The following is a 25,905-nucleotide window of genomic DNA, read 5'->3' on the forward strand; positions in this document are numbered from 1 at the left end:
TAATAATAATAATATGACAATGATAATGATGATAATAATAATATGATGATGATGGTGATGATGGTGATGATGATGAAGATGATGATGATGATGATGATGAAACTATTGTGAAAGAAGGCTGAAACCTTCTTCACAACCCGAAATATTCTGAAAGAAAGGCTGAAAGTCCCAGTTCTCTCCCCGCCGGGGCTGGGCTGTGCTGGCTGAGCAGGAAGGTGGGACAAAAGGGACAAACCCAGCCCAAGCGGCTCCTCGGGGCGTCTCTTCCCCTCCTTCCCCTTTCCCCGGGCGGTGCATTTTGTCTCAGCCGCACGTTGGGTAACCCCAGCCCTGCCCGGGGATCCCAGCGCGGTTACACTTGCCACAGCCCGACACAAACACACACACACACAGGGAACGCGCCGCTCTCGATACACTTTCTCCTGATTTTTATCGAGCCTTGTTCCTCTCCCCTCCCTCTGTCTCTCTCTCTGCCCTCCCCACAGCTGCTCGCCGCTCCTCTCCATGCTTGCCTCGCCTCTGGAGAAGATCCGCAGCCACAGAGTTTTCCCAGGAGCTTTTGCTTCCCCTGATCCGGCAGAAAAGGGGAGGGAGGGCTGGGGAGGGGGAGCTGAACCCCGGCCAAGCCTTGTGTCAGCCCTTGTGTCAGCCCTGAACCTGCTCTGACACAGCCAGGGGAGGGACTTTTCCTAGAGGAGAAAAAAGGGGAAAAAAAAATAAAAAGCAACTGGAGTCGTTTTCCCTTTGCGGGTGTCCCGGCCGTGCCCTCCCCTCCCTCCCCTCCCTCCCCATGAGCGGGGCGCTCCACCAGAGCACGTGAAGAACATGAGGTTTCCTGCCTGACAGGGCGGGCGGAGGGAGGAGGAGGAGGAGGAGGAGGAGGAGGAGGAAGGCGAGCCGTGGCTTTGCGGTGTGCTGTGCTCTACACCCGCCTCACAGCCACAAGTGCCCCGGGGGTGGGAGCGCCAGGGAGGAAAGGGCGGCCTGATCCAGCTGCCAACATGACAGAGACCCTGCGGCTCCCGGCGCTGCGGGTGCCCCAGCAGCAGGTGCTGGAGGGCGGCTGGTCCAGCTCCTCCACCCCGACCCTGCGCAGGAAACGCTTCAAGATGAGGCGGATGAAGAACGTGCAGGAGCAGAGCCTGGAGGCCGGCACCTTCCAGGAGTCTCCTTCCTCCAGCAAGGAATACCTGCAGCTCCCCTCCATTGAGATCACCCCCTCCAGTGACGAGGACACCCCCTGGTCCAACTGCTCCACTCCCAGTGCCTCCCCCCGCCGCAAGCGCTTCCTCCTGCGCAAGTGGCTGCGCGTCCGAGAGAAGAAGGAGTGCAGTGAGAGCAGGTAGGTCTGTGCTCCCTCCCTGCTCCATCCTGAGGTGATGCTGTCCAAAGTGAGCTGGAAGGGTCTGGTGCTCCCCTGGATGCGCCTCTTTCCAGATTTTGTCCTCGCCTGTTGGCCGGGATGTGTCATAGTGTTGGTTGGATGTGCTGGAGGCAGAGCAAAAGGCCTGGGAGCTCTCTGGGAACATCAGGGCAAGGCTCTTGTCCTTGCTGTTGGCCCTCCTCTGCTCCCTCCCTGCTCCACCCTGAGGTGATGCTGTCCAAAGTAAGCTGGAAGGGTTTGGTGCTCCCTTGGATGTGCCTCTTTCCAGATTTTGTCCTCGCCTCTTGGCTGGGATGTGTCATGGTGTTGGTTGGATGTGCTGGTGGCAGAGCAAAAGGCCTGGGAACACCAAGGCAAGGCTCTGACCTTGCTGGTGGCCCTCCTCTGCTCCCTCCCTGCTCCACCCTGAGGTGATGCTGTCCAAAGTGAGCTGGAAGGGTTTGGTGCTCCCCTGGATGCGCCTCTTTCCAGATTTTGCCCTCCTTGCCTGTTGGCTGGGATGTGTCATGGTGTTGGTTGGATGTGCTGGAGGCAGAGCAAAAGGCCTGGGAGCTCTCTAGGAATAAAGGGACAAGGCTCTGACCTTGCTGGTGGCCCTCCTCTGCTCCCTCCCCTGCTCCACCCCGAGGTGATGCTGTCCAAAGTAAGAGTCCAGTGCTCCCCTGGATGTGCCTCTCCCCGGAATTTGTCCTCGCCTGTTGGCTGGGATGTGTCATGGATGTTCTAGTGGCAGAGCAAAAGGCCTGGGAGCTCTCTGGGAACACCAGGACAAGGCTCTGACCTTGCTGGTGGCCCTGCAGGTGACACAGAGCAGATTTAACTTCACACTGAGCGAGAGCAGTGACCTCTCTGCTGGCATTACCTGTGTGTGATGATGATGATGATGCCAAAGCTCTGCCGGGTTTTGTGGTGATGCTCATTCCTGCCACTGAGACTTCCCTTGATGTCCCTAGCTCAGTGCTGGGACAAAGAGAGGACAGGAGAGAGAAACCAGTGGGTCTGTGTGTCAAGGCTCAGCCCTTGGCTGTTGTCCAGACCTGAAAGTCACACAGTCCTCTGGCTGGAAAGGACACAAATCATTCCCAAAGGCCTCCAGGAGCTTGTCAACACAGGGAATTAATTCCTGGCCATTGTGTTGTGTGGCCACACAGGAGATAAAGCTGCACCTTGTGTAATAACCCTCTGCAGGGCACCCCACAGGCAGAGGAATTAACCCTTCCTTTGACAATCTGCCTTTCCTGAAGGCCCCAAATACACAAGACATGTTAAAGATTTCTCCCAGAAATTACAACTTTATAAATAAACTCCTTGGCCTTAGTGTGGGCCAACTTTTCTTCCCCCTGTTTGCAGCTGCTCCGTGGGGTTGTGCTTAAAGAATGTGCTGCACTCCCAGAAAAAGAGAAACCCTCAGCATTTCTGCACAAACCACGCTGACTCACTGCCTGCTGTGCTGCTCTGAGTGTTTACAGGGCAGAGCTTTGAATGTCCACTCTGATTATGTGATAATTTCTCTTTTCATCGGGTCCCTTCAGCAAGGTCAGCCTGGCAGCTTATTAATTTTTAAAGAGCATTCATCAATTAATTCATGGCACTGAGGATCTGATAGTCCCTCTCAGCACTGAAAAAAAACATCTCTTGGCTTGGGGAATATTTGTGATTTTCATGTGGCAGTGGTGGTGTCAGTAGGGATTGAGGCAGAGCACACAAAATGGGAAAGATGATGCGTGAGGCACGTGGTGAGGTGTCAGAATATTGAAGTTATGGTCTCAAGTTCGGAGGATGAAGGATCCAATCCTTCAGCTGAAGGGCTAAATTTGGATTTATTGATGGTGAGTGAGTTTCGGGCAGGCCAGGACACGTTTCTTTTGGTGTGAAGGAGGAAGAAATAACTGAGTTTCCTTGTACATGTATTATTTACACGGCCATGCTGACAACTTCCTGCTTATTCATCCCCAAGGGAGTTTTTGGGGATGTTCCCTAATCAGTGCCTGGAAAAAGGTGAGGTGGTGAACAGTTTAGGTGGTATCAGCACCCCAAAACCAGCCTGGCACCTCCTTCCTTCACGTGCAACAGGCTCCAGACCTGCCCTTTCTGCCACGGGAGACACGGTGCTTTCAGAGGGAATTTTCCCCTCCCTGGCCCGGATGGAAAAGCCCAGTTTGGTGGTCACTGTGGGCTGGCAGAGTGCAGAGATCACCCCAGGCTCTCACACCTCAGCAGGAAACAGCACAGGGGAAGCAGAACCTGTGGGGGGCTGGCCATGGGAAGGGTGATGAACCCTGAGGGGTTTGTGGCATTAATTTGAAAGAGACGTGGGGTAAATTTGCAGTGCCCTGAATGAAATGGGACTTTTTTAGGACAAAGAAGCTGTTTTGTTATAGAACAACTATTGCCTGTTTGCTGCTGCTGCTGCTTTAGCAGGGCCAGAGAGCACCTGCTCTGTCCTGCTGTGCCATTGGTGACAGATGCTCCTAATGTCACCTCGGTGCCACCCGTTTGTCTGAGGGTGACAGGGACAGCCGTGCTGGAGGGGTTTGTGCAGCAGGGACAGCCATGCTGGAGGGGTTTGTGCAGCAGGGACAGCCGTGCTGGAGGCTGGAGGGGTTTGTGCAGCAGCTCATCCACCAAACTTTCATTTAATTCATTCCCTTGAGATCCAGACAGTGATGGTGTCACTGGGATTCCCAAGGTGTGCCACCCTGTGCAGGGGTCTGTTGTTATTTTGGACACACAAAGGATGAGGCAGACAGCAGAAGGTTTGGCAGGAAAGTTTTATTTTAATGTTTTTGACTTTATACATATATACACTTGTTACAGAAGGCAAAAGGTTGGCTACACAAGGTGCCACTTTGACCTCATTGTGCTGGAATTTCAGATTTTAACTTTTATCACCATTCCATGGCCAACCACCCAATTTCTCTGGCTGAGTCGCCATCAGGCTGCTACTTAAAATTTCAAATTTTAATTTTTTTCCCTATTCAGTGGCCAATCACTCAGTTTCTCTGGTCGAATCACCATCAAGCTACTGGAATTCCAAATTCTAACTTTTATCCTTTTCAAATTTCAAATATCTAACTTTTATTCCATGGCCAATCACTCAATTTCTCTGGCTGAGTCACCATCAAGCTGATGCAATTTCAAATTCTAACTTTTATCCTTTTCAAATTTCAAATATCTAACTTTTATTCCATGTCCAATCACTCAATTTCTCTGGCTGAATCTCCATCAAGCTGCTGGAATTCCAAATTTTAACTTTTATCCCCATTCCATAGCCAACCACCCAATTTCTCTGGCTGAGTCACCATCAAGCTACTGGAATTCCGAATTCTAACTTTTATCCCCGTTCCGTGGCTGATCACTCAATTTCTCTGTCTTAGTTGCCATCAAGCTGCTGGAATTCCAAATTCTAACTTTCATCCTTTTCAAACTTCAAATATCTAACTTTTATTCCGTGGCCAATCACTCAATTTCTCTGGTTGAATCTCCATCAATCTACTGGAATTCCAAATTTTAACTTTTATCCCTGTTCCATGGCCAACCACTCAGTTTCTCTGGCTGAGTTGCCATCGAGCTGCTGGAATTCCAAATTTTAACTTTTATCCCTGTTCCGTGGCCAACCACCCAATTTCTCTGGCTGAATCACCATCAAGATGCTGCAATTCCATTTTTTGGCCCCATTCCATGTCCAGGTACCTGTTTGGGGCAGGGTTTTCCCAGGAAAGCTGGCAGAGAGCTCAGTGCTCCCACGGCCCCGAGCAGGAGCTCTGTGACCATTAACACACACCAACCATCCAAGTGAATAAACAAAAAGCTTTCAGCCCTCCCAGCTCTGTCTCTAACGCTCCAGGTCTGCTTTCCTCACCCGGAAACACCGAGGTGCTGGTTAGTTTTTAACAGCCGGGGGATAATTGTGGGCTTTGTTGACCTGCTGGGTCTCTAAAAGCTGATAGAGCAGGGGGGAGGCTGTTCTTTTCCTCCCATTAAACCAGCTGAGAGAGCCTTTCCTGCCCCTGACACTGCTTTGTTCAAGGTGAAGGTGATTCCTGGGGGGCAGGACTGTCCCTGTGATGTGTCCTCGCTCAAAGAGCCACAATCCAAACTTCAAGGTTGCTCTGCAGATGATAAATAGGATTATTTTTATGAGAGATTGTTGTGGTTTGAAAGCAAAACGAATGAGAGGCTCCAAGTCAGAGATATAATTTAATAAGAAAAAAGGAAAAAAGGTAAAAATAAAATAAAATCAATGCAATAACACAAAGGAGCACTGCCAGAGTCAGAACACACCCTGAGCAGGGTGGTGGGAGCAGTCCAGGTGAGGGGCTCTTCCTGAAGCAGTGATCCCACAGAAAGGTCTGGGAGCTCTGCTCCTCTGGGAATCCAGTGGCTCAGGGCTGCTTGTCCTGTCCCAAATCCCAGATTCTCTCCAGGTGGGAATGCTTGGCTCCTCCCCCTGGGCATTGGGAGCATCTCCCAATGGGATGAGGAGTCGTGCAGTGGCTCCTTGATGGCCCATTAAACAGAGAGAGCTCCTGGAGGGAGTTCCCTGTGAGTCCTGGGCAAGGCATTGATGGGCCATGAGCAGAAGAGCCCAAAGGAGGGGCCTGGGAAAACACTGCCCCACCTGGTTCCAACAGCTCATGGGGATGGGGATGGGATAAATACTGTGTGCACATCCTGCAGCACAACCCAGGGCAGGGATGCAGACAGCTCCTCCTCCACCCCTCACCCATCATTTACCAGCCAGGCAATTAAGTTATTTACCTTTATAAACTATGAACTCTGCACATAGGTGATCAAATTTTGTGTTTTTTATTAAAACATAATGATGTCTCTGTCTTCAGGGCCAAGCTGGTGGTGTTTTGCTGTGCCTGGAGCCTTCCTGCATTATTGATGTGGGCACAAAACACACATTAATTCATTATTTACCTCTCCAAGCCACCCTTGCTTGTAATTTCAGGACCTGAGTGTGATTTTTTGCTGAGTAGGTAATTCAGGCTTCAATTTAAGGACAGCTCTCCCTCTTGGCCAAGATCAGGGCTGGTTAAGGGTGAAATGTTGGTGCTGCAGAAGATGCACAAACTTGTGGGTTTTGTTCTTGGTGCAGCAGCTCTTGACACTTCTGCAGAGGAATTCGCTCAGGTTGGTTTTCTGCTGGAAAATCTGATATTCACTGTGGATTCATCCAAAAGGAAAGGCTTGTCTAAGTCCTAAAACACCTCTAACAAATTAAAAATGAAGTTTATTATGAGGAGAATTCCATCCCAGCTCAGGGCAGTGCCTGTGCTGAGGGGCTGGAGGTTCCTTGGGCTGCCAGCCACGTAAATGTGGAGTTTTTTCAGATGAAATCTTGATAACTTATCTCAAAGTGAGGGAAAAATGAGGGGAGACTCCAGCACTGCTCAGCACTGGGCTCTGAGGCTGTTTCCCTTCTTGTTCTGAGGTAAAAATTCTCATTTTTTTCCTTAAAAAAAATCTCTCTAGTGCTATAAATCAGTTAACAGTGAACTGCTGATTTGGTTGGAAATTGAGCTAAAAATATTATTTACAAATTGGTGGCTCAGCTATTTTGAATTGGCTTGTAAAATCAAATGAGCCTTTCATTTCTAGTAGCCCATAATGCTTTTATTTGCCTTAATTAAATTGGAATTCACTCTGAGCATTTCTGGGAATAAATTATTGGTCATTCCCCTTCCTCTGGCTTTGATGTGTGTGAAAAATATTGTGGTGTTTTCTAGAGGAAAAAAAAAAACCTGAATGATGTGATTTATTTTTTTTTATTTTTCTCCTAAGAAACTACTGATTATGAAATGTAAAAAAACCCAAAATGCTGCAAAATTAAGGTTCTAGAGCCTCTTCCATTATGGAAAAGTGATGGAAGGCTTTAGGAATATGGTGGAGGTGTTTGGTGGTGAGGAGGGAGCTGCTCCAGCCCTGGGGAAGGTTTTGGTCTCTCTGTTCTGAGAAGCCGCTCTAAATTTTGCAGGTTTTAATTTTTTTTTTTTTTTTTTTTTTTTTTTTTTTTTTTTTTTTTTTTGAACTTCCATGTTCCAGCTGTGTGTCAGAGAGGGGAGGAAATGGGGCTGCTCCTCTCTGAGAATTGGGAAGTTGGGTGTGAGCTGGGCTCGCTCAGTTCTGTTAAAATCCCTGTTAAAATCCTCTTTGTGTAAAGAACAATTTTACAATTTTAAAGAAGTGACGGCCCCACTGGGTTCCACTATGGAAGACACAAATGCTTTTGTTTCCCCCCTGTTTTTGCTTGTAGTTGGAACTGGTTAATTGAGGATTTTGGGGAAGACAAGTGTTTGGGAACCAGCTGTTCTTCTTGGGAAAACCCCTGAGCACAAACTTCCCTCTGTGGTGTCTATTCTAATCTGAAGATAATAACAACGTGGTGGCAACTCAGTATTAATGTAACTTTTTCCTTTTTGAACCTGCAGGTTCAATTGAGGCCTAAAGTGCTCTCAAAAAAGTGATTGATTGATTTATTTATTTATGGTGGGGGGTTTTTTTGTGGGTTTTTTTGTGGGTTTGTTTTTTTTGGTTTTTTTTTTTTTTTTTCAGCTATTTTTGCTGGTGGCTGGAGATGGTTAATTGAGGATTTTTTGGAGGACAAGTGTTTGGGAACCAGCTGTTCTTCTCTGCTTTAGGTGGCTTTGGGAAAACCCCTGAGCACAAACTTCCCTCTGTGTGGTGTCTGTTCTAATCTGAAGTTTGAAAACACTCAAATAACAGTGTAGTGGTAACTCACTATTAATGTAACTTTTTCCTTTTTGAACCTGCAGGTTCAATTGAGGCCTAAAGTGCTCCCAAAAAAGTGATTTATTTTTCTTTTTCAGCTGTGCACACCTATCTCCTGGGAGTGCTGATGTGCTGTTTGCTGCCACTGCAGATTTTTTATTTTTATTTTTTTTTTTTTTTGTGCCATTTGTTTCTGGTATTCTGTGCCAAGTGACTGTGGATTCCACCAACCTTGGCTTTTCTTTAATTTATTTATTTTTTTTTGGCTGAATCTCACTGCCTTTGTGGTTTTCTGTCCAAATATTTGCCTTGCAGTATTTGTGTGGTTTAGGGCAGCCAATCACCCCCAGAGTATCAAAATTGGAGTGATTTACAAACATCCTGGGACTGAAATACTGTCGGATCTTATCTGGTCAGCAAATATTTGCCATCTGAGATCCTGCTGATGGAATTCAGCAATTAATTCCTCATGGAATTGAACAATTAATTCCTGTTTTTCTCAGCTCAGGGGTTTCTGCTCCCAGCTCGAGGCTCTGCTGGTGGTTGGTGAATGAGATGTTGGTGAAAGGGCTCAGGGAGGGGTTGGTGTTGATGTTTTAACTGGAACTTTGATGTGTTTGATTTTAACCCATATATCCTTCAGTTCCCAAAGGTGATGGTGAAAATCTTCATGTGCTGTGAATATTTTGGCGGATTTTGGTTTAAAACTGTTGCCAAAGTTGTTGAAAACAACTGAAGAATTGCCAATTGTCAATTATTCCTTTTTTTTTTTTTTTTTTTTTTTTTTTTTTTTGAAACAGGTAATACTGAACCCAAAGCCTTATGAATAAAGGGGTTAATTAAACAAAGTGAATATAAAATACTCACCTGAGTTCAGACCTGGAATTCTCACTAATACCTGTGATTTTTTATTTTTTTTTTTGGCTAATTCTCCAAACTCCTGAACTGATCCCATTTCCCAGGACACAGTTTTATTTATTTCCTTATCCCATTCATCCTCAACTTTGGAAAAAAAAAATAAATAAAATATCCTTGGATTAAAATTTTTCCAGACACACCTGGAGATTTAAAAGCACAATGGGTTCATCACCCACACCTGGAGGGCTCAGGAGTTCCAGAAGGTTCTTGGTGTGCAAAAATTGACCTGAACTTTGTGAAATGCTGATAAATATCTCCTGCTGGAGCTCTGAAAGGCTGTTCATGCATAAAATCAGAGATCCTGCCTCTGCCTTATCCTTCCCTGAATAAAATGAGACTTTTCTGTCTCTTTTCATAAATAATAATAGTACAAAATACAGTTTATAGCTCCTAACTTCCCCAGTGCAAGAGAAATATTGAAATATTGAAGGCAACAACAGCAAATTCGATTTTGCTTCAAAGAAATCGTGTGGGATGAGAACACCTGGGTTTAGTCAGTGGAAAAATGGGTTTTTTTGTGCTTGGGTTACCTGGGTAAATTGCTTGTGGAGGAGTGCTGGAAGCTGAGGCTTCAAAGATTTAATTGTTAAAAGGCCTGGTTAATCTGTGCTGAGGAATTTTCTAAAGCAATAACTAATGAGTTTGCATGAGAATTGAGGAAAAACCACAAGGGCACAAACCTTGAATTATTTTTTATTGTTTTAGAAATTACAGGAACAACAGGGGCACCCTGGGCTTGTGCACCTGGAGATTTAAACCTTGTCCAAATCCAAGTTTCTCTCTGCTGAGCTTGTTTTGCTGATTCCCTCAGAGCTTTATCCAGCTTTTTGACCTTCCCTGTGGATACAAAATCCTGTCTGAACATTTCTTTTCTGTGTTTTTCCTCAGCACAAATCCCACTTTTTTTCTTCATCTCCTTTCATTCTGCCACATTTTAAATTGTCATTACACGAATTGTCATTACACCAAAGGAACACTTAATAGCAGGTTATCCTCAAATGGACTGAAAAAAAAAAAAAAAAAAAAAACAACCATAAACCAGCAGATTTTGCATTTCAACCACTCTGAGCATTTTACTGAGCAATTTAACTGCTTCACTGCCTAATAACCAGAAAGTTGAAATAATTTTATTTTTGCTTGTGAAAAGCTCCCAAATTTTTATGCAAATCACTTCTCTGGTGAGCAGCTCATGCTGAAGGGGCAGGTGGGTTAAAAGTGATTTATTTTTTTTTCTCTCTGAGTGTTTAATTGCTCCCAGTCTGGAGCTGAGGTGTTGTATTTCAATGAGCTGCCAGCCCTGGGTTCTGTTAAATTTTAAACTCCCCCCTATTCGGAATGTGAACTTTATTGGGTGGGTGAGCGGGAAGAGGTCTAAGGTTCATTTTGGCTGTTCATTTTGATGTTTGGAGTTCCCAGCATTGCTGGCCTGGGAGAGACTGGCAATTCTCCTTGGGTAAGTTTGGGCTCCATCTGAACCAAAATGGGGAAATCTGGGGGGAAGGTTTTCTATTGCAGAAACAAGAAATTATAGAAATAATCCCTGCACTGCTTGCTCTGATCAAAAAGGGGAGATTCCTTTGGCAGAGGAGGGGAAATGTGGTTTCCTCTGTGCTCTTTCCCAGTTCACTGGGCCACAATTCAGCTCTGAAGTGCAAAAAAAAAAGGTTTATTTGCTTTCAGGAATGTGTTATTCTTACCCAATTTGGGGCCAATACAGAATTCTTCTGTACAGAATTCTTCCTCCCTTATTGCAAGAGTTTTGCAGTTTCCTGTCAGCCCCAAAGGCTGATCCCTGTGATGGTTTTTCCAGGATTTTTATGACTATTGATCACTAATTCCCTTCTCTGGAGGCTCCAGCCTGCTCTGCTCTCTCTGATGACAGTGACAATGTTCTGTCTCGAGCTCTGGAGGGGCAGAGATGGGGGACAGTGCCAGGGGGTGTCACCCCAGTGCTGGAGGTGTCCCCAAGGCTGGTCAAAATGAAGGTGGTTCAGGAAAATATGGACTGGAATTAAGATTCATTAGTTTTTATTCTTTGCAGAAAAATGCAAATTTTTTGGCCAAAAACTCTTACCAGGAGGGAGAAGGGAAAACCCATCTTTTTATTTTAATTCTTGAGTCCACTGCATGGAAATGTGCTATTTGCAGTTTGGGTGCTGTTTCCTCCAAAATAGATGTCACTGGATAAAAATTTGCTCTTTAGAATAAAAAAGATGTAATTTGATGGAGGTTTTTTTTATCCCATATTTGCATTTCTGTGCCTCTGCACGATGTGATGTGTCCAGTGCAGCAGAGCTGTGACTGCAGCAGGTGATAACACACTTAAACTGGTTTGATTTAAAGATTTAGATCCTTCCCAACAGAGAAATTTATCCTGGTCTGAGTTTGTTGCATTTAATCTTCTTTTTCTGCCAGAGTTGGGATTCAATGCACCAGACGGTGTTTCTTGTTCAGACTTAGATGTTTATTAATTCTTATCTTTGTTACAGTCTCACAAACTGTGAATGCTACAGCACTGCTGATAACAAAGTAAAAATGGCCCCTATTTCTGTCTCTACAAGGCCTTTTAAGCACAAACTGTCCAATTATGAGATGACACCTAAATTATTTTTACTTTTAACCCAATAACCAACCACCCATGGCCTGCAATGAGGATTTTTCTCTCCAATTACGAAACACCACCCAGACCCATGAAGGAGAAGGTGCAAAAGAAGGAGAAAAAAAAAGGACTCAGCCTCTGCCCTAAAACTTCCATGTCACTTTATATATATATTACTATATTCTATATATTACTGTATATTCTATATATTATATTATGTATGTATTACTGTATTCTAAACCCTTAAACTCCAGTTTTCCACCCTGTGCTATCACACACTTCTATCCAAACCCCACACCCACAATCCCAGTGCTGTCACTCAATTTTGGGAGCCTTTTCCACGGGCTCAGGTCAATGCAGTGTTTGCTTGGGGGTCAGTGCCTGTGAGCACAGAAATCTGAAATTCTCAGTTCCAACAGGAGTTCCCAGACCAGTTTGTGCTGCTGGTTTGCACCTGGATGATTTCAGAGCCAGATTAAATCCCTCCCAGGCTCAGCAGGAGCTGCTGCAGGGAAATGAAGCTGCACCAGGAACCCTGAGCAGCCCCTGGAGCTGCCAGAGGGGGATTGAGGTGAACTCTGCAGGAGAAATGCAATTATCTCCCACAAAACACCCATTGCAGGGGGGACAGTGACATCTGGTGGGCTCAGCTGGCAAATCTCACCAGAAATTCAGCGCTGAATTTCAAAAGTTGGTTTTTAATGCTCTTTTTCTGCCTCTGCCTGGGACTGGGGTGGGTATAAACACTCAGCAGCTCCCTGTTGGAATGTTTGGCTGTAAGGAATTATGAGATGCAAGGTCACTTTTATATTACAGAAAGTTCTCAGGGAATTGTCACCAAGTGAAATTAAAAAGACTCCAAACCCCTGTGCTGGTTGTGGATCAGATATAAACTTAATGCCTCCTGTCGTTTCCTCTCTTCCACCCCAAATGGAGTGTGAACCTTGTGTTCTCCTCCATCTGGGTTTAAAAATGAGTGTTCCAGAGGAGTCACCCAGCTCTGGCTGTGTTTTCTTCCACCTGAATTCAAACTGAGTGTTCCAGAGGTCACAAAGATGTTTTCTGTGATCTGGATTTCAGCTGAGTGTTCCAAAGGAAGCCACAAAGATCTGTTTTCCTCCATCTGGATTTAAGATGAGTGTTCCAGAGGAGGTTACCCAGCTCTATCTGTGTTTTCCTCAATCTGGATTTAAAGCTGAATGTTCCAAAGGAGGTCACACAGCTCTGTCTGTGTTTTCCTCGATCTGGATTTCAGCTGAGTGTTCCAAAGGAGATCACACAGATTTGTTTTCCTCAGTCTGGATTTAAAAATGAGTGTTCCAGAGGAGGTTACCCAGCTCTGTCTGTGTTTTCCTCCACCTGGATTTAAGGGGAGTGTTCCAGAGGTCACAGAGATCTGTTTTCTGTAATTTGGATTTAAAGATGAGTGTTCCAAAGGAGGTCACAAAGATCTGTTTTCTTCAGTCTAGATTTAAGATGAGTGTTTTAGAGGAGGTTACCCAGCTCTATCTGTGTTTTCCTCAATCTGGATTTCAGCTGAGTGTTCCAAAAGAGGTCAAATAGATTTGTTTTCCTCAGTCTGGATTTAAAAATGAGTGTATTAGGAGAGGTTACCCAGCTCTGTCTGTGTTTTCCTCCATCTGGATTTAAGGTGAGTGTTCCAGCGGCCACAAAGATGTTTTCTGTGATCTGGATTTAAAGCTGAGTGTTCTGAAAGAGGCCACAAAGATCTGTTTTCCTCAGTCTGGATTTCAGCTGAGTGTTCCAGAGGTCACAAAGATGTTTTCTGTGATCTGGATTTCAGCTGAGTGTTCCAAAGGAGGTCACAGAGATTTTTTTTCTTCAGTCTGGATTTAAAAATGAGTGTTCCAGAGGAGGTTCCCCAGCTCTGTCTGTGTTTTCCCCCACCTGGATTTAAAGGGAGTGTTCTAGAGGTCACAGAGATCTGTTTTCTGTAATTTGGATTTAAAGATGAGTGTTCCAAAGGAGGTCACAAAGATCTGTTTTCCTCAGTCTGGATTTAAGCTGAGTGTTTTAAAGGAGGTTACCCAGCTCTATCTGCGTTTTCTTCAATCTGGATTTAAAGCTGAATGTTCCAAAGGAGGTCACACAGCTCTGTCTGTGTTTTCCTTGATCTGGATTTCGGCTGAGTGTTCCAAAAGAGGTCAAATAGATTTGTTTTCCTCAGTCTGGATTTAAAAATGAGTGTATTAGGAGAGGTTACCCAGCTCTATCTGTGCTTTCCTCCATCTGGATTTAAGGTGAGTGTTCCAGCGGTCACAAAGATGTTTTCTGTGTTCTGAATTTAAAGCTGAGTGTTCTGGAGGTCACACAGATCTGTTTTCTGTGATCTGGATTTCAGCTGAGTGTCCCAGAGGAGGTCAAACAAATTTGTTTTCCTCAGTCTGGATTTAAGCTGAGTGTTCCAGAGGAGATTCCCCAGCTCTATCTGTGTTTTCCTCCATCTGGATTTAAGGTCAGTGTTCCAGAGGTCACAAAAATGTTTTCTATGATCTGGATTTCAGCTGAGTGTTCCAGAGGTCACAAGGATGTTTTCTTTAATTTGGATTTAGAGATGAGTGTTCCAGAGGTCACAAAAGTCTATTTTCCTCAATCTGGATTTAAAGCTGAGTGTTCCAAAGGTCACAAAGATATTTTCTGTGATCTGGATTTAAGCAGAGTACTCCAGAGGGGGTGAAGCAGAGCTGTTTTCCTAAATCTGGATTTAAGCTCAGTGTTTTAGAGGAGGTGAAGCAGAGCTGTTTCCCTGATCTGGATTTCAGCTGAGTGATCCAGAGGAGGTGAAGCAGAGCTGTTTTCCTAAATCTGGATTTCAGCTGAGTGATCCAGAGGAGGTGAAGCAGAGCTGTTTTCCTGATCTGGAATTTAAGCTGAGTGTTTTAGAGGGGGTGAAGCAGATTTGTTTTCCTGCTCTGGATTTAAGCTGAATGTTTTAGAGGAGGTGAAGCAGAGCTGTTTTCCTAATCTGGATTTAAGATGAGCATTCCAGAGGAGGTGAAGCAGAGCTGTTTTCTTGATCTGGACTTAAGCTGAGTGCTCCAGAGGAGGGCAAACAGATCTATTTTCCTCAATCTGGATTTAATCTGAGTGCTGCAGAGGAGGTGAAGCAGAGCTGTTTTTGGGATCTGGATTTAATCTGAGTGCCGCAGAGGAGGCCCCAGGCCTGACTGTGCTGTGTGTGTTGCAGCAGCCAGCAGAGCAGCCAGCAGAGCAGCCACGACGATGACTCCGCGCGGTTCCTGAGCCCCTTCACGCGGGAGGACAGGTGAGTCTGAGCTGCTCATTTATTTCCCTTGCGCTTCTCAGAGCCATTTAACAAAAAAAAAAAAAAAAAAAAAAAAAAAAAAAAAAAAAAAAAAAAAAAAGTTATTTAAATTGGTCTTATCGATGTCTAAAAAGCTGCATTTTTCATCACCTTGACAGAGGGACAATGCAGCTTTTTTTTTTTTTTTTTTTAAATTTTAAAATCTCATAAATGGAATTTCCTGAGTGGATCCTGTCCTCAGCAAACACACCTCTGAGCTTGGCTGTTTTATTCGCTTCTGATATATTTTGGCAGTGCTGGAGCCCAGACCTTGTGTGCAGCACCTGGGGCAGAACTGCTGGGAAATTCCAAAAGAAACTTTTAATTTGGGTTGATTAATGACCATTTCAAACTGCAGCATTGGCACAAAAAGCTGTTGAAAACTGATTTTTTTGCCTTTCATTTTGGTGGGTGATTTATGAACGTTGCTTTGCTCAGAGCCACGTGGTGAGGAGGAGTTTGGTGCATTTTGTAGGTTCAACTTCTGAGCCTGAACCTGCTGAGTTTTCCTGCACTGGGCATGAACTGTGAGCCCTGAGTTATCACTGCTTTATTTTCCTTGCGCTTCCCAGAGTAAGGAAAATAAAATTTCTTTTCTTTTTTTTTTTTCTTTTTTTTTTTTTTTTTTTTCATAAAAAAGAAATTTTATTATTTGTGATTTACCTTGGTTTTAGTAATATTTAAAATCTGCATTTTCCATCAGCTTGAAAATAAAAAAATCCATCCAGCCCCTGAAACAGCAGGAATTGATTCACTTGAGGGTGACCCTAAGGAGCCAATTAATATCCCACGAGGGTTTTTGGCTTGGATTCAGCACTTGGGAATTGTGGCTCACCTTTTCCTCCATATTTCACTCCAATTATCCATCTCCCCATGGCTGTGGAACAACTCAGCAATGCTGACCCTACTGGCTTCTTGTATTTAGGACCAGCAACGTTCCTGCTGCCTAAATTTAATTACAATTTAATTCTCTTTTGGTGGATCCTAAAATTATCCCTATGTGAGGGATAGTAAATTATCTTTTCTACTTTTTTTTTTTTTTTTTTTTTTTTTTTTTTTTTTTTTTCTGCTTTGGGATGGTATTTTTTCACTGTTTTTAACAAAGAGTCCTCCAAGCACAAATCTGAAGCTCTGAGCTTCTGTTTTGAAAAACTTCAAGGCAAGTTCTGGTCACTTATACATCACCCTGAATTTTCAACTTTCTAAAACTTTCTCCTACTTATAACAAAACCAGAGGCTGATATTTTGTAAATTACCCATTCCTTCCAGGGGGAAGGACAAATCAATAAACTTCTAAGTTAATTCTAAGTTACCTTCTAAGTTAACTCCATTAATTCTAAGTTAACTTCTAAGTTAACTCCTCATCAGCATTAGAATCAAAGAAATATTACTCTCATCCCCCAATCCCTAATCAAATTCCTATTTAAACCCCAAACCATAATAAACTTTCTCTTCCTCTTCTCACTTCTCACCTTGATGGGTGAGTGTGGTTGTTTTGTGTCCTCTGGTGACACTTATCCACTGACTATTGTACATCAGTTAAAAAAACTCTTAAAAAAACCCTAAAAGCCCCACAAACCCCCCAGGATTTCATCAGAGCTGTAGGATGTGGGCAGGAAGGAGGGCAGGGAGCCCTGGAAGGTTCCCCTGGCCTTGGCAGCCTGTCCTGGTGTCCCAGAGCTGGGGCAGGAGCAGAGGGAGAGCAGGAGATGCTCAGAGCAGGGCACAGGCTGCACCAGCCTCAGGACAGCTGGGAAAGTGCTGAAAGAAGCTGTCCCCAGCCAAGAGCAAAGAGCTGCTGAGTTGATTCTGGGATGAAAAAAAACTGGAGAGCACAGAGCTGAGGATGGCTGGAATCCTCCCAGGCAGCACCTTCCCCCAAGGTGGAATTCCCTTCTCAGCATCGCCAAGGGCCACGCTCCAGCTCCTGCAGGTTTTAGGAGAAGCCTGAACGTTTTCCCCCAGCTCTGGCTGCGTTTGGGGCTCTCTGGGCATCTTTTCCCTGGAGGTGTGAGAGCTGCTGCTGCCTGGAGGGTCGGGAAGTGCTGCCATGGTCCAGCAGCCCTGCCCTGGCACCGAGTCCTGCAGCAGGATCTGCCACCCCTGCGTCACCTCCCTGAGGAAAAAACTCTCCCTCTGCAAATCCCTGTGAGTTTTTCTGCCTCTGCCACGCCTGGGGGATGCTGAGAGGGAACCACATCATTATCCTGGGACAGTGATGTCCTCCATGGGTGTTTTTGGGAGGCAGAATGGAGTGGGATGTGCTGGGAGGAGGATTTTGTGGGGGTTTAGGGCTGATTGTCTGGGTGAGTCACTTCGTGAAATCTGAGTTCTTTTTTTACCTCACGGGGAATTAAAGTGGGGAATTAAGTCTGAGATGCTGAACCACCATTTCTGTGTCAGTACAAATCCAGGCAGAGCTGAGGTTGAGGGTCCAAATTTGTGCTTGACTTAAAATAATTCCTGGGGTGGGTAAGGCTGGGATGGAGCCACAGGTTTTTAAAATAATTCCTGGGGTGGGTAAGGCTGGGATGGAGCCACAGGTTTTTAAAATAATTCCTGGGGTGGGTAAGGCTGGGATGGAGCCACAGGTTTGGGTGAGATGTGTGCACATGAGAGACCCCAAAATCACTGAAAGGAGAAAAAGTTATGCATGAATTACCTTGGATTTTCACCTAATTAACCCCAAATTCATGTGCCTGTCCCTGCTTGATCCAAGGGTTTGTTCTTTATCACAGCACCGAGGCACCCATAAGGTTCAAGGGTGAAAAATGTGTTTTAATTTAAAGTTAAGCTACTGAAGCAGGGGAAAAATCAGTCCTTAGACTCAGCCTAAGGTGGAGATAAACTGTTGAAGAGAGGAGAGTGTGGAAAGCAAAGCTGGAAATGAAGGAGAGGGAAACAAGTGGCAGTTTACACAAGATAATAAAAAACCTATTTACACAAAACCCCAAATAAATCAGAATTATTTACATTTACACTGCTGTAAACTCAAATGATTTACACAGAGCTGATATCTGATGGAGGAAATGGGGAAGCACAGTTAACTTTAACATCTCTGCCTTTGACATATCCTGCATTTCAATTCCTTCATCTGTGCAGCTCCTGCAGGTCTTGCTGTTGCCCTGAGCAATCTAATGAAGATTTCTCAAGAAGTGAATCAAAATTCACCAGACAGTTTTCCTGGGAATCAGGGAAAAGCTCACGGCAGAGACAAGTTGAAGAAATTCTGTGGAATTTTCCCAGGAAGTTGTGGGAGGAGCAGAAAGGAGGTCAAAGTTTGAAAATGGATAAATTCCATATTATTTATGGGATAAATAGGGCTTGTACATTCTGTATCTTTCTCCCTCTGTCCTTTTCCCTTTGGCACTAAGCCCTGGGCCCCTTTTCCTGCAGAGATCCAGCACAGACACTTTTCAGGAAGGTCCTGACCCACTCAGATCCCTCAGGAGTTTTATCCCACACAGGGAAATTTTAAAACTGCTCTGGACAAGGTTTGGAGGCTTCTGAGCCCTCACAGGTCCCTGATCTGAGCCCTGATGCTTTTGCCATAACTTGAAAATGAGTTTGGATGCCTTTCTAAGCTGGGCAGTGTGGGATGCATTTAAGGGTTTATAACTGTCCTCCCAATCTTCCTGGATGTGCCCAAACCCAAAGGATTTGGGAATTTTATCTGTGCCAGTCGTGCTGACAGAATGAATGGCTGCTGGCAATGAGTGCAGGGCTCCCTGAGGAAAAGCAGAGTGTGGGCAACTCCTCTTTGTCTGCCTGTCACAGGAACCCACCTTCCTCCGTGCTGGGAACATTTCAGCTGGGCTGGCACCACTGAGAGAGGTGTGAGTCATGCCATGAGTGTGCCTGTGAAAAATAAAAAAAAAAGTTCTAGGAGTGCATTTGTCCCTTGTTTCCACCCCTGTGACACAAAGGTGGTGTTCCGATAAAATGGGGTGGGATGGGGTGCAGCTCTTCAGGAATTTTTTTTTTTTACTGACATCTTTTTCCTTGTGAATCATTGCAAATGTGCTTTGCTGTCGTGACAGAAATGTTTTGTAAATGGTATTTGCGTGTAGAATTTCCGTGGGGACGTTCTGGGACCTGGTGTGCTGGTCAAGGGGAAGTAAAAAAGTGATCTTGGACACACAGAACTCCACCTGTGCGTCTAAGCAACAGAGAAGACAAATAATAAGTGGGAATGCACATAACAGAACACGTCCCTCAGCTTCTTTGCAGCCAAAATCCAGTTTAAAAGGGGAGTTTCCCATTTCAAAAGGCTTCCTGGGAGGTGGAAATGTGTGTCCACTTAATAAAACTCTCAAATACGATGTCAGACATCCCAGCTGGACCACAGAATGTCTGTGCCTGTGCTGAAGAGTCGAGGTAGCAGATGGGGGAGCTGCTGCTGGTGCCTGTGAGGAATAAATGTCATCTTCTCCCACCTTTTTAACAGAGATTTTTAACTCCAAGCTGAGGGGTGGAAAGGGTGGCTCAAGGTAGGAGCTCCTTGGGTTGTTATGGCTTTAATCTGCTTCTGCTCTGAATGAAATCTCAAAGATTTCAGGCTTCACTTAATCTTGGGGATGAGATGGGGTGAAATCTCTGAATTTATAGTGACTTGGTTAATGCCCAGTGGGCAGAGAAAGGATAAATGCACAGGTGAAGGTGAGGAGAGACAGTGCAGGGATAAGTGAGATAAAACCCATTTGTGGAGCCAGTAAATCAAAGGGCAGAAACAGAAAGTTTATTTTTTTTTACAGCGTATTTCCTTTGGTTCTCCCCCTCTTATATTTTGGAGACTCTGGGCCCACAATAAACTGGAGTTTTGCTGGTCCCAGCCCTGGCTGAGGGAAGCTGAAGGCACAGGGAGATGCTGATCCTCCTTCTGCAGCAGAAATTGCTCTTGAGCCACTCTGGTGCTGCCTCAGCCTCCCCTGGGACTGGAGCAGGTTGTGAGTGCTGGAAAAGGATCTGGGAATGGTTTCCTTCAGCTGGAATGTCTGTGCTGCTGTCCTTACAGAGACCTCTGCAGTCACAGCCATCAGCTCTTTCTGAGGTGCAGCTGCTCCCTGCAGGGCATTTCTTCCTCATTTTCTGTAGGAATGGAAAAATCCCACTGGTCTGAACTGGGAATTCAAGGGGTTTTGTACTGGTTTGGTGAAGGATCCTCCAGCTCTTGCGTCGCTGTAGGACATGAAAGACTCCAAATATTTCAGCAGGCAAAGAGCACAGAAAAAAGACTTTATTTTCTAATTCTTACCACCTTTTATAAGGTGTTCCCATCCAGACTGAACATGGTTGGTGAATAGGAACGACACCTCTCCGATCCCATGGGTTAAACCAGAGAAACAGCAAAACACCACCTGGAGAAAGATTGTTCTGAGAAAGGAGAGTTGTTTGCCAGGATTGTTTTGAGAAGAAGCTTTCTTGAGAAATTTTTCCTTGGGAAAAAGTTCCCAGCTGCCAGCAGGCTGAAATCTCTCAGACCCAGAAATATCAGGCCCACATGATGGATGATGAATGGATGGAGGGATGGATGATAAAGGGATGATAAAGGGATAATAAAGGGATGGATGCGTTGCTGTAGGACACGAAAGAAAGATGAAAGACTAAAATCTCTCAGGCCCAGAAATACCAGGCCCACACTGTTCTGTTGTAGTTGTTCCTGTCAGTGAGTGTCTGAACAAAGCTCACTCCTGACTGTGCAGTCAGCACACACACACACAATCTCCATCATGGCCTGTTCTGTGCATTTAGGGCTGTAAATCTTCAGAATATAAAAGGATTTGCAATGGTTACCTTGGGAAATACCGGCATCTCCACATTTCATAGTCAGCAGTCAAAAAGCAGAGGTACCAACCATTCCAAAGCAGCTTGGAACATCTTTGTATGGATTTTACCTCCGTAAGGCATCCCTGGGCTTCCTTCTGAGCTGAGCATCCACACTTTTCACCAGTTTTCTCCTCTGACTGAGGAGATTTGGGGAAAGCTGTGACAGTGGTCGTGAACAGCCCTTGGGAATTTTGTTCCAGTAATCATTACCCTCCAACCCTCTTTGTGCCAACAGGGAATTCCTTCTCTCAGTTTTGTGCATCCACACTTTTCACCAGGTGTTTTCTCTCCTGTTTGAGGAGATTTGGGGAGAGCTGTGACAGTGGTAGTGGACAGAACAGAGAATTCCTTCTCTCAGCTTTGAGCATCCTACCCCAGAGCAGCATCTGGCTCAAGGCTCCAAGGCAGCTGCTCCTTTAAAACCGAATTGCCTGTGATGGGAGAAATCTGAGAGCAGAGCAGAGAGCCGGGTGCCTCCTGCACAGCTCTGCCCTCTCATCATCAGCCTCGTCACCGCTGCTTCCTCTGGGAAGGGCACAGCAGCCCCCCAAAACTCCATCCCAGGGCTGTCTCCATGGCAGCACTGCATCCTTCCACGCTGGACTCCGAGGTCACGGCCCTGTGCTGCTTTTCCCCCTGCCCCACTGTGCGTGTGTAACCCGCCTGGGATTTTATCCTCTTTGACTGCAGAGGTGTTTTCTCCCCTGCTGCTGAAGGGAGGCTCCCTCAGGGTGCTGGGAGCTGGCCTGGGACAGGCTCCCCTCCTCTCCTGCCGATGACTGTAACCGTGTGAGTGCTCGCTGACCTCTTTCTGCTTGTCCCCTGCCCGTCCATCCCTCCCTGGGCTGTGCAGAGCATCCCTTGTGTGTTCTGGTGATGTGGTGTGTGTGTGTGGAGTGGGGTCAGGCACTGGGGTGGCCCCAGCCAAGCTCTATCCTTGAGCCCCTCTGCTTTTTTCCCCTCCAGCTTTAACCTAATACCTTTCCTTAAGCTTTCCCTGCTTTCCCTTCCCTCCATGAGCCCTGCCCCAAACCTTTGGCTCTGCTGAACCCCTCCCTGGGCCTGCCTGGGGGTCTGGCAAAGCTTCCAGCTCCGTAAGATTTCATTATTTCTGTACTCTGTTAAAGGATCTTTGCTCCAGGCTTAGGCTTCTTGACGTGAGTTTGGGTTTTGTGCAGCACCTGCCACCCCTCAGTGCCCTGAGAAACCAGGATTGAGGCTGGGGACCCCAAGGGAGTGTGGCTCTGTGGGGAAGGGGCATTTTCTGCACTCTGTTCCTATTCCCAGCCCTTGTCCTGCCCTGTTGTTGATGTCACTGTCCCTGGGAGAGCTCTGAAGGTGCAGGAGGGGCTGGGGGAGGCTTTCAGTGCTGCCCTGAAATGCCTCTCTGCAGCCTCAAGTTGTGTTCTTTAGCTGCTTCCTTCTGGCTCAGGTTTCAGAAATGAAAGATTCAGGATCTTTCTCCTGCTCTGCAGTCATCCCTCTAGTGGCTTTTATTCTTAAAGCCAAAAAAAAAAAAAAAAAAAAAAAAAAAAAAAAAAAAAAAAAAAAGAAATCATAATGTGGGTTTTTCACCACTCTACCTGAAACTGGAGACTGGAGATTATTTTTGAACAGGATATTGCAGGAGATACCCCACAGACCCAGATGGGAACAGAAGGTTTGGTTTCTCCAGTGTCTCCCTGGGTGATCCCTCAGGGACTCCAGGCTGTTGGACTGAATATAAAGATTTAATTTGATGGACTGGTAAAATCTTCAGTTCCAACAGGCCTAAAGGCTTCAGGCAGTTAAAACACTCTGATTTGGGGAGTTCAGCATTATCCTGAGTGAAAATCTTGTCCTGTTCAGCTGTTGGGCTGTGTGTGGTGTGATGGGAATTATTTCAGGCCGTGAGATAATTCAGAATTTCCTCGTCTTTAAGTGCAAAACCCAACCAGGCCACAATATTTCCACCCCAGGCAGTGACGTCTTGCTGCCTTCTCACAGTGGCCACAAGTTCCTGGCAATGAAGGCAAAAATTAGGAAACGACTTTCCTTTGAATTGGGCAGAAAACGAGCAGGGGGATTTCTGTCTGAGGCAATGCCATGAGTCACAGAGCTCTGGTAGCAGCTCTGCAGAGTGCCTGAGCCTCTCCTGGGCTGGGAGAGGTGATTGCACCACCTCGGGCAAAGGGAAGGCTGAGTCCAAACAGGCAGGACAATGAGGGGAGGAAAAGAGCCAGGGTTTTTTAATTCTAATATTGCTCAAGAGAGCAGCAGTTACAACCTGAACCATCCCAGTCTCTCTGCCTTCCTGGTGCTGTTCCTCATTCTCCCGACACAAAAATTCTCCCAAATCTCTCTGGGGGATTATTTTTTTATTTTTCTCCTGCTGATGGAGGGGTGTTTTTCTCCACTCTCCAATCCCAACTATCTGAAGGTGCTGAGCTGCTGCTCCACTTTCCTCTCCCCCCAAGGCCAGAGGCTGCAGGCACAGCTCAGAAATGGCTCAGCCTCTCTCAGCTCTGCCCATGGAACTACAGCTCCCATCATGCCCAGAGAGAGAGGAAAAATAAAAAGGAATTTTTTTTTTTTTTTTTTTTTGCTGGAAATGAAGGCCCATGTGACTTCCCAGTGTGTGCACACAGAGGGAGTCCCCGCTGAGGATTTGTCCGGGGAGATGGAGGTGATGCTGTGATGGCACCTCTGAGCCCGCACATCACTGCTGACTCCGGGGAGGACTCGGGATTTGACCTGCCCGCCACATTTTCCTGGGGATCTGTACACCTGTAACCGAGGTGCATTACCCATTCAACTCTCTCCTCCCTCCACCACCCTGGCGTTCTCTGTAGCAGTTCTTTCCTCTCTCCCCCCATAACATTTTCCTGTTTTGTTTCTAATTTCCCCTCCCAGCGGTTCTGTCACTAACAGGTTTTGTTTTGCATGCATTTCTCAGACCCACAGAGAGGTGTTTTTTTTTTTTTTTTTTTTTTTTTTTTTTTTTTTTTTGTGTTTTCCTAACTCCTGCAGCCTTTTCTTCTTTTTTTACCATATGGGAGGATGACATTGTGACTGGAGTGGTGCAGCACGTTGAATTCTCTTGCCTGCAGGTCATGCACCTTTCCAGGCAAATTAATCTGTCTGAGCCTCCCCAGCCCTTTGTTTGCCCTGCCTGGGCACTTGAAAAAGGGAATTTTTTGGGTCCCTGGAAGTCTTGGAGAGGTGAGTGTGAAGCCACACAGAGGATGCCCTGCTGGCTCTGGGGTGTGACTATTTGGACTTACAAAAAGCGACGTTTTTTAATTTTCTAAGATCTCCTTTTGGAGGGAATTATGAGCTGGAAGCCCGGGCTAACAGGAGCGGGGCTATTTATAGAGCCTGGAATTCCTACCCAGAGCTCAGGCATTTCACAGTGGGCTGTTCCCTTCCGAACACTGCACTTCCTCAGGAGATGTTTCCTGTTTGCTTTCAACTCCAGGAGCTGCTGCAGCCACAGGGAAGCCTCTGCTGTAAACGAGGCTGAAACGTGGAAATTCCACTTTTTCCCTTTTTCCCAATAGCAAAGTCATGATTCTGTAGCTCAGGATTTGCTGAACTGATGATTCTTTAGCTCAGGATTTGTCCTTCATGAAGCTGTTGTGGGTTTTTTTGGGTTTTTTGGTTTTTTTTTTTCCTTCTCATGCTGCTGTGAACTTGGAGGAAATCACAGGAGTAGAAATGTCATTAAGGGACATCAGTGGCCTCAGGAAAGGGGGATTGGGGAGCAGATTGTGTGGATTTGCTGTTTGTGGATCTCTGTGCCTGCAGTGGATGCCTCAGGAGGTTGAAATAAGAGTTCAGAAGAGGGATGTGTGTCCCTGATAAGGCTGGATTTTATGGAATCATGGGATGGTTTGGGATGGGAGGGACCTTAAACCCATCCAGTGCCACCCCTGCCATGGCAGGGATAAATTCCACTATCTCAGGTGCTCCAAGCCTTGTCCAACCCAGCCTTGGGCACTGCCAGGGATCCAGGGTCCCCTGTGCCAGGGCCTGCTCACCCTCCCAGGGGAAAATTCCTTCCCAAAATCCCATCCCAGGCTGCTCCAAGCCCCATCCAACCCAGCCTTGGGCACTGCCAGGGATCTAGGGTCCCCTGTGCCAGGGCCTGCTCACCCTCCCAGGGGAAAATTCCTTCCCAAAATCCCATCCCAGGTGCTCCAAGCCCTGTCCAACCCAGCCTTGGACACCTCCAGGGATCCAGGGGCAGCCACAGCTTCTCTGGGCACCCTGTGCCAGATCCTGCCCACCCTCCCAGGGGAAAATTCCTCCCCAAAATCCCATTTCAGCTCTCTCTGTCCCCGAGGGTTGGTGTGCTCTGAGCCCAGGGGTGCAGTGTGCCAGCTGGGCTGTGTGCAGGCACGCACAGAGGCGGCACAGCACAAACAGGGCAAAACTCACATTTCCTGTGTGTGCCCAGCCAGGAGCCTCCTCTGTGCTCACGGCCCTTTCCAGGGCTGGTTTTGTTTGTAAAATATGAATTGCTGCCTGTTCCCAGCCTGCTGGACCCTCTGCACCTCTGCAGGATGGGGATGTCTGTGCTGTTTGCCTCCAGTGCAGGCACAGGGCAGGGCTGGAAAATAGTCAGATATATTAAACCCTCGTGGGTCTGCCAGGGCTGGAAAATACTGAATATACTAAACCCATATGGGTCTGAAAGGGGTGGAAAATACTGAATATACTAAACCCTCATGGGTCTATAAAATACTGAATATATTAAATCCTCGTGGGTCTGCCAGGGCTGGAAAATACTGAATATACTAAACCCATGTGGGTCTATAAAATACTGAATATAATAACCCCCCCTAGATCTGCCAGGGATGTAAAATATTGAATATACTAAACCCTTGTGGGTCTGCAAGGGGTGTAAAATAATGAATAAACTAAACTCCCCTATGTCTGCCAGGGGTATAAAATACTGAATATACTAAACCCTTTTGTTTCTACCAGAGATGTAAAATAATGAATATACTAAACCCCCATGGGTCTAGCAGGGGTATAAAATACTGAATATACTAAACCCCTGTGGGTATGCAAGGGGTGGAAAATACTGAATATACTAAACCCTCCTAGGTCTGCAAGGGATGTAAAATATTG

At 46.0% G+C, this 25,905-nt stretch overlaps 1 protein-coding gene across 7 annotated transcripts in view; it reads left to right on the forward strand.

Annotated features, from left to right (window-relative positions):
* Window positions 1-1,094: 1,094 nt before the first annotated feature.
* The window catches only part of GRAMD1B (GRAM domain containing 1B), a 106,688-nt gene continuing 81,877 nt past the window's right edge, over window positions 1,095-25,905 (forward strand). For 2 of the 7 annotated variants that reach the window (XM_083877953.1, XM_083877954.1), the window contains exons 1-3: window positions 10,245-10,493; window positions 14,848-14,925; window positions 23,387-23,567. Coding sequence is in view for 1 of the 7 variants with exons in the window: in XM_083877949.1 (XP_083734075.1) it covers window positions 1,110-1,342; window positions 14,848-14,925 (311 nt within the window). In the remaining 6 variants the exon portion in view is untranslated. Of the gene's footprint in view, window positions 1,343-10,244; window positions 10,494-14,847; window positions 14,926-23,386; window positions 23,568-25,905 lie in introns of those variants that run through there. The other 5 variants (XM_083877949.1, XM_083877952.1, XM_083877955.1 and 2 more) reach the window with 5 other exon arrangements.

This window comes from Zosterops lateralis (assembly GCF_965231275.1).
Source record: "Zosterops lateralis genome assembly, chromosome: 25".
In the NCBI taxonomy this organism is placed as follows: Eukaryota; Metazoa; Chordata; class Aves; order Passeriformes; family Zosteropidae; genus Zosterops; species Zosterops lateralis.